This window comes from Alligator sinensis, unplaced genomic scaffold (genome assembly GCF_000455745.1).
Source record: "Alligator sinensis unplaced genomic scaffold, ASM45574v1 scaffold280_1, whole genome shotgun sequence".
Lineage (NCBI taxonomy): Eukaryota > Metazoa > Chordata > Crocodylia > Alligatoridae > Alligator > Alligator sinensis.
Window position 1 is genome coordinate 3966543 of NW_005841835.1, and position 10837 is coordinate 3977379.

At 42.6% G+C, this 10837-nt stretch overlaps 1 protein-coding gene across 8 annotated transcripts in view; it reads right to left on the bottom strand.

The window, feature by feature from the left end:
- The window catches only part of MIPOL1 (mirror-image polydactyly 1), a 357774-nt gene that overhangs the window by 207191 nt on the left and 139746 nt on the right, over window positions 1–10837 (bottom strand). For all 8 annotated transcript variants that reach the window (XM_025201449.1, XM_025201452.1, XM_025201472.1 and 5 more), the window contains 2 exons: window positions 4359–4392; window positions 3929–4099 (listed from right to left, as the gene is read on the bottom strand). In XM_025201449.1, coding sequence (XP_025057234.1) covers window positions 3929–4099; window positions 4359–4392 — 205 coding nt within the window. The remainder of the gene's footprint in view (window positions 1–3928; window positions 4100–4358; window positions 4393–10837) is intronic.

Genomic DNA, 10837 nt, shown 5'->3' on the forward strand with positions numbered 1-10837 from the left:
AGTTATTTAACTTTTAACTTATTTCCACTTCCAACTAGTTAAGGTAAGTTCACTTTTAACTAGCTACTTTCTTTTTAAGTTGATTCGTGAGAAATGTGTGAAACATGGTGAATTGCCTCTTAGCATCATTTTTCATTTTCAAATGCAATGAGTGGGTTTCTTTTCCAGAAGCCCACAGAAGCACGTTACAGCAAAAGATTTGTTATCCGGCACCCATGAGGAATGGGGGGTGCCGGATAACCAAATATAGCAGTTACCTGAGAGGCCCAAACAGGTGTCTTTGCCTGTTGAGGCCACCACCTCTCTCGCTGTGTCGCTACCCCTCCCACTGCATCAGTGTGCCAAGAGACAGGGAGAGGGGGGCCTCACACAGGCTGCTATGTCCCAGGCTGTGGAGATTGGCAGCGCAGGCTGCTTTGCCCCGGGCCATGGGGGCTCAGAGAAACTGGAAGTGCCATGGTGGGCACTTCTGGTTTTACTCTTACCTCACAAGCTGGCATGCTGGTTAATAGAGCATGCTGGTTTGTAAAGTGCCAGATAACGTGACTTTGACTGCAGTTTACTTGGAACTCACCCTGCTTTACCTAAAAACAATGTTATACTTGTAATACAGTTTTCAGAATAACAATTTACCAATACCTATGTAATATTAGATCCTTCTCACCCTCTCTATGTGAAGTACTTTGTAAAAGTCAATGCATCATACAGGTATACCAGAATAATAGAAAGGAGATATTCATAGCCAGGTAACAAATGAAAGCTGTTTCCAAAGAAAACCTCTGTTGTTACAATTTTTATTGCTCAAAAGGTAACAAAAGGGTATGAAATACATCTGGATTAGAAATAATGAAAGTGTCTGAAAATCAAAATTAGACTGAAATGAGAAAAATCAGTTTAAAGGAGAAAAAAAATATTCAGCTGCTTAGCACAAATGGTTTAAACATGCTTATTGAACTTCAGCAAAAGCTGCATTTCAAAATTTACATCTGACAATTTTCCTCTTCCGTCTTACAAAACTAAGTCCCCACTACTGAACAATCACTCTACATGAGTAGATGAGGGAATGCTTGTGTTATAACGGATGAACAGTTTTTTCATAGTAGGTGACATCTCATCTAAGTTTCTCACAGCTGAGAAGTAATGCTCAACACAGGGATGATGTGTTGGGGGTGCACGTGGCTGCACGTGCACCCCCTGCAAAAAGGCACTGCCAACACTGTCAGTGGTGCCAGCGGGCAGTCATTGCTCATCACCCCGCCGCTGGCACTGCCGATGCTGTCTGTGGGCAGTCCACGATCACCCTGGCCACTGCCAACACTGCTGGCAGCACCTATGGGTGGTCGCTGACCCCTGGTCAGAGCTCACCACCCCCTTCCCCCTCCCTCACTACCGACAGTGCCAGCAGCGTCTGCGGGAGCTCCCTGCTCACCACTGCCGGGCTGCCACTCCAGCCGCTGGGGACATGCGTCATTCATGGCTCAACTTCTTGGGCCCTGGTTCAGATCTTCATTAAAATTTAAAAAGTCGTCATCTGCTCACTACTTGCTCCCACTCTTACTAGGACCAGTGTCTCTGCTTGTTCCCTCTCTTGCAGCCAACTGGCTGCTCTGTTGACTTCTGCAAATGCACAGAAAATTCCAGCATGAACTAAGGAACTCTGGGACTTGTACTTCTTAAGAGATCATATCTCATAGGAAGGCACACTACTCTCTGTTTCTCAAATAAGAAGTCCTAGAAATATTTCAATAAAGAAATCTTGTTCCATGCAAGTCCTAGAGAGTGGCTGTCAGGAAAAAACTCTGGGAAAGCTGGATTTCAATTTTTTTTTAAACTTTTAACTTATACTTAAAAAAAAGTTAAGTTAACCTTTTTTTTAACTAAAGTTAAAAGTTGACAGCTGAAAAATTTAACTAGTTAAAGTTAAAAGCTAGCCATTTTCTTAATTTTTTAACTAGTTAATTCCCATGACTGACTGCAACACTTATGGAAGCTTGCTCTGGCTTTATGCAGAGGAAATAAATTTTGCCACAGAAGAGAATAAACTGCAAAGGATTTTTTGCCCTGACATCTAATGCAGGAGGAAGCATATCAGCATTATTTAGGACTAAGGCTGCCATAGAAGTCTAGTCAGGACTTGAGACCTGGAGCAGAGAAAACTGGCCTTAGAACCCAGCACGACTCTTTCTAAGGCATAAGTGACCATGTGACAGCCAGCAAGCTCAGGGCTGGGTTTCAACCTTAACACGCCCATTGTTGCCTGCCACAACTTGCTGGTTAAATAAACTGGTGTTCTAAATGGGAGGCCGCCCATTATAATGCCCTAATGCCAGGGGGTGCTATCCATGGCTCCATACCATCTCTACAATGTGGCCCATACCTCGCAGATGGCATCCAAAATCATCAAACTTCCCCCCACTCCCTTACTGAGCCATACCACTTGGCCTCCAGCCCAAATCTGGCCTCAGGCATCCATAGACTTACCTTGGTCCCTATAGTTGCCCGCTCACAAGGGCTCACACTCTTGTCCTCTTACTAGGGCCTTTCACTCATGCCCTCTCCCTAGGGCTCACTCTTGACACTTCACTGATCTTGCGGCGCTGGCCCTTGTGCAGTCCTTCACTTTGCCCCCCAGGCAACCTTTCTCTAGGCACCTCTTGGTGCAGCTCTTCAGGTCTAGCCCCTGGGCAGGCCCTACTCTACACCCCATCATGCACAGTCCTTCAAGTTGCAAAGGCACCCCCTACTCTGTGCGGGCCACTCTCCTGCCCCCTCACACTGGGGCCACACTATAGCTCCTTCACACTGGGACCTCCGGGGTCTTACAACCCTGTGGGGCTCAGGTGGCCACAGCCATGCCTGGCCCTTGCTACTCTACCCACCGAATGGTGGGGGCTGGGGCTAAGGTGCCCCTACCCACCTTTCACTGGGGAGGTCACTGGCCTGGCATTTCTTGGGGGCTGCTCCATCACAAACAGCCCCGCCAGGCCACCCTTCCCCAGCAGGGTGCAGTTTCAGGTCATGCCCAGGATCAGGAGCCTCCTTACCGTCCCCACAGCTCCTGCCCTTACCTCCAAGGATGTTCCAAGCAGCTCAGCTAGATGTTGCCTGCTGAGCTGCTAGCAGCAGACTACTGCCTCCAGCCCTGAGAGCGGAGCTCTAAAATGGCCACGCTCATCAAGCACCTGCCAACTGCCCGCTCCAGTCCTTAAAGTGGCAGGCACTGGAGGTGCTCCACCACAGACAGTCAGAACTCTGAAGAAAGTGAAGAGCTGAAGCTCTCTTCTTTCTTCAGGGATGGGGGATAACGTTTATGTGGAGGTTGGGAGACAGAAGGAGTCAAGTGTTGTGAAGTACCATAAGCTTCTGTTGGGGGGAGGGGAAAGAGATTAAGACACTGAAAAGTGAGAGACTACCAAGGAGAACACACATGTCTGTTCCTAAATGTAGAGTCTTTGTGGGGGGGAATCTGTTCATCTTTGAAGGTTTTTATGGGACAGAATCATCACCTATTTCTGTAGTTTTCCACTTTCTAATACTTTACAGATCTGTTGGACCCTGTATCACAGTGAGGCGCATAGTTGAACCTTTGGTAGTTTTTTATATACATCAATATCTTTCAAAGTTGTTTGCAAAATGCAAGGACATTTTCAATAGCATTCCTGAGATGCATAATCATTGTGTACTCTTCTGGCATTCTGTAAGAAAAAGTGAACTTTCAAAAGGCAAAATACCAGCATTCCCTCTAAGGCGCATGGTGTGTGCGGGCACGCAGGCGCACCTGGCAGTGTGGCATGAGCACGCCTGCACTGTCACGCACACCATACAGCTTAGAGGGAATGCTGCAAAATACATTGAAGACTGTGCTTCCCCAAAGATAAAGAGGGGGAATTTGGGCACTAAATACTTTTATAGACTTGTGGAGACTTACTTCAGACAAAGCAGCATCCCTTTCTTCTATCACTGCATTCATTTCCTCAGCTGTTATTTTCTTTTTACGTTCCTTGGTCCTGTGTATTCGATCCACAATTATAGCTCCATTCTTCTGTATAGCTAGCCCTGTGTCTGCATTGTTTATTCTGTTCAGTAATTCCTGTAATGTCTACCAACAGCATTATATGTTAGTCAGACATGAAGTTTTAATATATTTTATTTAATATAGGGTTTTAATTAATAGGCACATGTGAATTGTAAATTGACTGAGTGAAGTTATTGAATTTTCATATTGCAGCAAAGATGTACATTATTAGTGTGTCAATTCTTCTTTTTCCCACATCTTAGTTCTTGAAACCCACTCAATTGAACTTAAGCCTCTAAGATATAAGACTGACATCAAGAAATCTCCTCAGAGAATGGCTTACCATGTCATTTTCTTCAGGGTTAATATTTTCTAGCCTAGAAAAAAGGGACACAGAAAGCCTGATCAGTAGCATTTCCTTAGTGCAGCAAAATGAGTTCGCTTTTTAAATCTTTAGAACCTCAAGTAATTTCATTCTACTAGTCTTTAGAGTCAACCATGACACTGAACATATTAAAGTGCCACCTGCTCGACTCCATCTTTCAATAATGCTCCATATCTTCAGCACTGACTTCAGACTGTTAAGTTATTAATGTTTACTGCTATATATGACTACAAGGATCAATTGTTCATATGTGCTTAGATGAAGAAAGTTCCCCAGTGATAGAAAGCATTGGTGCTCTTATTTTATTTATTTCTGGACTTACAACTTTTACCTGAAAATGTATTTTTCTTGGTTTTATTGCACCCCAAAATGAAATGGGATGGTAGGTTGGGGAGATAAATCTTCCCCTCCCCCCCTTCAGCCCAGACAAGTACCAAAAATTAGTTAACAACTCTACTTGAATTTTTCTTATTTGGTTCCTTTTTTGTTTTACACCATGTATAAAATACAGGAGGTGAGGCTTCCATAATTCAAGAGTAAAAATATCGTACTTTTTTTTTTTTTGCTTTACAAGTACATTCACTGATTTGCCAGATGGAAAGAAACTGTATACAGTTTCATCAAACGGCGTAACAATTGCTAATGTGGTTTGCAAGTGCAATGAATAGTACCACAAACTTCTGCACATAGAAATGTATAACTTCCCCCTTAATCATATCTATGACAGAAAAAGCAACTTGTAATAATAATATTTAAACTACAGAACATTACTGTTTTAAAAATGAAGAAAAAATTAACATTTTCAAAAAGTTAAAAATTGAAAAAGCACCTTCCCACTCTTTTCCAAGCTGTTTAATGGGGATATTGAATCAAACAGTAGATCAAGCACAACACTTGATCTGAGCTTATAAGAGGCCAAGCTAAAATGCTAGTTTGGTACAGGCAAGCATACAGCATTTCATAAAAATAGATACAGCAAACATTAATGTTATGCCAGAAGACAACGACACATAACATGAGCAGTGATGCTGTTCAAGTTGTTCCACTAAAATCAAGGTTCTCCCTTCAAACATTCCTCAACCACAAAACATTTAAAAGTGTGCTAGATATTTGTCCATAGATATACTGGTTGTCAGCACACTAGATACAGTTAGCCAGTGATGAATTCTTGTCATCAAAATGAATTCTTGTCATCAAAGGAAAGTATTGCTGATGTATTTTGTAAGCAGGTGGTATTCCCAACATGCCCCAAACAGGCAACATGGATTCGAAAACTTACAATTTTGCTGGGTTTTGACTTTTATTAACAAGTTAATACAAACCAAACAATATAAACTCCTGATCAAATCCTTACTCTTGACTTGACTATTCTTAGAGTTCCTCCTTTAGAGGAAAAAAAATCAGTTCAAGATCTTAGATTCCTCTACATAAATCGGCCTGTCTCTCTAATTCATTCCCGAAGTGATGGGCACTTGAGCTCTACATGCTCACTTCTCTCTGAAGGTTTACAGCACCTACTAAAAGGCATGTCAACTGAAGAACCCAGTCAACAAGTTACAAAAAGGAAGAAAAAAATGATTATTTTTCCTGCTGTGGTTCTTCAAGATATTGTTATGGCTCACAATGTAAGTACTTCATGCATGCAATACCAGATCATTTGGTCACAGCAGTGCCACCAGGTCTGTGCACATGTCCTTTGGATTCTCTGAGAAGGTATGAAAGGCAGAAGGATCCTCAGTTTTCTCACCATCTGAAGACTGATATTTGAGAACTCTGAGAGCAGAGATTGGGGAGGAAGGGGGGAGGTTGAGATTCATCTCGTCTACAACACTTCAAATAACCCATCTGTACAGTATTAAACCATTTCTTCTTTTTGTGCATGTCCCTTGTAGTTGACTGTAGGCATCATATCCACACCCTCATGGTGGCAAAAATGAATGGTTTCAGCTGTATCAGTCAAACAATGACGGTAGTGCTGCTCTCGTGAGCTTGGGAACTAATCACACAGCTAAATAAGCACCTGACACTGCAACATATCTGAAGTAGTGGAGGCAGTCACTTGAGTTCTAATGGCATGTGTTTTGATATTTGTTGTGCACGATGCACTATAGATTGGGGAGGGTCTAGGATATTGAAAAGGGATGGGGGTGCAGCCAGCATTGGGCTCTTGGCCTCCAGGGATGGCAAGATGTGGCAAGTGCTGCTGAATCTCCACCTGCCTTGGGAAGTGGGGGGAAGGGGAGGGAGGTGACAGCTCAACTAAGCATGACTGGGCCTTCAGTTTCTATGGACAGTAAGACTGGAGGAAGAACTGACCCCCCCCCCCGACCGATTCACCCCATGATACTAGATAACTGCTATTCCAAGGAGACGCATTTTGCAATATCTTCTGATGTTCTTTGAGATGTGACACTGACCTTTTGTACATTTGGTTTTCAATAGAAATAGAAGGGGTGACAATATAATGGTTTAGGTACTCTCTGTATCTTTTCTCTCAGGGCTGAGGATTGGTTTGTGAATACAGCAGGTAAACTAATGGTTTAATCCAGATAAAAACAGTAGGGTAAATTTGGGATGAAGTCTCACCATTTTTTTATCCCGATGGAACGTTGCATAGAAAGGTTCAAACTATGAGCACTTGAAATTCACTTTCCAGTTAAAGTAAGAGACTAGAAAGATTATTTTCAGAGTAAGATGGTGGAAGGAGCATTCTCCAGTGGAAAGAGAAAAGTCTAGGAGCCTTAAAGAACTGTTTTTAACTCAAGGCAACATTGCATTTTTTGATTGATGATGGTCACCTTTCAAGAAAGTTCAGTGTTGTGGTATGATGGAAATTCTGAAATTGTTATGAAGCAGACTTCAGTGATGATGGTGCCCTTATAGCCCACAACAAAGACCTACTACAAGAACTTATGGATCGCCTCTCAAGAGCTTGCCAAGCATTTGCTTTGACCATCAGCATAAAGAAAACACTTGTACTAGGACAGAGAGTTCCACAAGATCCATCAATCATCCTTAATGAGAATCCGCTAGCAGCAGTCCAAAAGTTCAGCTACCTAGGTTCTATACAGTGACTACCAACCTCTCACTGAATGAAGAACTTATGTTCACATTGGAAAGGTTACCACCACCTTCAGCAGACTAACTAAAAGAGTTTGAAACAGCTCGAAGCTTACCATCAAAACCAAAATGCTAGTGTACAAGGCTTTTGTACTCAGCACTTTCACATATGGTAGGGAAACATGGACAGCTTATGCACATCAAGAGAACAGGTTAAACAGCTTCCACCTGCACTGTTTACGCTTCATACTCAACATCAAATGGCAAGAGAAAGTTACCAATGCAGAGGTTCTTCAAAAGGCAAATTTACCAAGTGTGACAGCCCTACTCAAACACAGATGACTGTGCTGGCAAAGTCACCTAAGCAGATTGGAAGGTGGATGCATACCCAAGGACATGCTATACGGGGAACTATCAGGGGAACAAGAACAATAGGACGTCCCAAGCTTCATTACAAAGACACATGCAAGTGAGATATGAAGGCATTTGGAATTGATCCTGACCAATGGAAAACCTTGGCAACTGATCATAACAAGTGGCATTATCATCTTCATCAGGGCATCAAAGTCCATGACAGAAATTGGCTCCAACAACTTGAAAAGAAAAACAGCCCATGGGAAGCAAGCAGCTCCCAAACCACCCAACCATGACACACACATTTTTAACCACTGCCACAGATCATGCAAATCCTGGACCGGACTATTCAGTCACATGGGACATTGCAAACCATCTACATCATAGCCATCTCCCATAAATGAAAGGATGTCAAAGAGATCAAAGGAGTTGGATACAACAGAGACCGTTGCTATATCCCCAGTCTTGCCTGAAATGCAGCCTGTAGTCCATGATAAGGCTTGGGTTGGGTCTATGCCATCATGGACTTGTAATATAAATAATTATTCTCTTCCATTTGCAAGAATATATCCCCTCTTACTCCAAAACAGGAGTTCTGAACTTTCAGTGAAGAGCCTCTGTCCATGGTGCTCAGGCAACAAACAGCCACACTGCCAAGTATAGTGATTTTGGTTCTGGATGGAATCCCTAGCCGTGAGAATGCCAGATCAGCCCCGGACAGTTTGGGAGTGAAAGTGGTCTTGAGCCTAAAGTGATGGAATGAGAGAAGCAAGTCATTCACTATCCTGAATTTTGAAGGAATATATATTTAGTTTTTTGGGGTCTTAGAATGAAGATTTTTTCTTCTTCAGGATAAGGAAATACTGTGAATAGAAGCCTCTTTCTGTGTGTTGCTGCAGAAATCCTTCTACAGATCATAGAGAAAGAAAAGAGGCAACTTCTTTTCATAACTTCTTCACAGTCAGGGTGTCCAGACTGTGGAAAAAGCTCCCTCCAGAGGTGGTGCAATCATCTACCTTGGAAAGGAGACTAGACATTCATCTTACTGGGGTCATCTGACCCCCAGTTATCTTTCCTGCTTGGTGCAGGGGGCTGGACCCGATGATCTTCCGAGGTCCATTCTGGCCTTACAATTTATGAATCCACCTCTACCATTACTTTGTTCTTGAAGTACAAGCATAAGCTCACAGGGTGCTTTACTCTAAAAATGGGTGACCCTGTTTCCCCTTCAAGTTTATGACTAAAAGACCCTATAAGAAGGGCCTCTGAAGTGGAATGGGAAAAGACATGTGATGGGTAAAAAAGAAGTAGAAGAGAGCCTCAGATGACTATATCCAGCTTCAACTGTTCTGAGGTAATACCAAACCAAACCTGACACAATGAAAAAAGGCATCTGCCAAAGGCATTGGCTGGTTCTCAATTAGCCTTTAGTATGAATCCCAACATTACCATGACATTTTCCGTCTTGCTGATGGGGTGATGCATCATAGAAAGCCTTCGTAATTTTCATTGTTTGTAGTCTGGTTATCAGCTCTGGAAATCAGGATGCAACCATTTGCTTCTGTTGAGGTTGTTATACTTATAAGAATTCTATAGAGGAATTGTGTATAAATTCCTTGGGACCTTAGTTGTGACCTGAGTCTTTCAGGGAGTTAAACAAAAACTTACCTCCTCAGTCTTTGAAAGGATATCTTGGAAGTTTTCTTGCATCTCCCTCGGCATCCCAAGGCTGATTTCCAAGAGGCTCACCTCAGTTCAGAGCTACAGCCATATATCCACAGCCTCCAGAGCTGTCCTGGCAAACATCTAGACCTCCTCTGTAATTTCTTTCAGCTATTCCTTGGCATCTAGAGGCAGCTTGGATAAAGGGGAGGCTGGGTCTGCTTTGTAAGGAAATTATATTTGGCAAATATTGTCTGATCATTTGCAACACATATCCAACAGATATCCAGTTTTCTGAGCTCCATTTGTCCTTTGGTTAATTTTATATTCCCTTGACTTAGATGTTTCTTGTACTACTAAGGGTCATTACCTACGGTTTGGCTGGAAATAAAAGTGCCTAAAACTTTTCAGAAAGATGCTTGGTAATGTTTCTGCACTTTTTTTGAAAGTTGCCTGAACAGTGGGTAGGGTTTGACCCAAGGGTTTTGGTTGGTTCCAGGATGACTTCATATACTGGGCAAAGGGAGGGAGGATCCTGGTAAAGTTCTAGGCAGGAAGCATATTAAGAGTTTGAGTTTTCCTGACTGGTCTTATCTCCAGGATTTGCACAATACATGGAAGAGATTCTAGAAAGTCCTGAAATAGTCGATGGTTAAAACACAGGATGGCTGGATAGCCACATCCACTAGGAAGTAAGATTCTTTTAGAGAAGCTGATTTGTAACAAGCACCTAAACATTGGCCTCAGGTTCTGTGTAAAAAAAAAAAGATGTAAAAAATTCCTCATCACAACTTTTCTGGTTATGGTGGGATGGGAATGGTTACAGGACATATGGGATGACAGTCATTAAGTAATGTAATTAATAGGCTGGTGACCTACTGAGAAATGGGCATTAGGCAGGACATAAGGAAAAAAACAGAGGGAAGAAAACTAAGAAAAGACAAGGAAGCAGGCAGAGAAAGCAGGAGAACAAAAGAGAAAAAAAGAGAGGTAAAAATATAATGGGAAGAAAATTATGCTAAATTCAAAGATAGAGCAAGTGGAAAGGACTCAAACTAGGAGGGAAAAAGCAGGAAATTATGCACAAATTGAAAACATGTTTTGCCTATTCATCTTCTTACCTGCCTTGTATTTGTCTGGCAGGAAGATAGGTTGAATTCCTTGACCATCACTGAGTCTAGGATGTTTAGTATGGAATTATTTTCCATCTGACCATCTTTTAGGATAGTTGGGGTGGGGTGGGGGGGAGGGAGAAAGTAAAAGGAGGGACTGGCTAGGCGAAGAAAGTTGTATTTTGAGTGTGTCCCAGGGGAGCGGGGGCACTGGGAGACCCCCGCGGCGGTCAAGGGGTCTGCTTACCT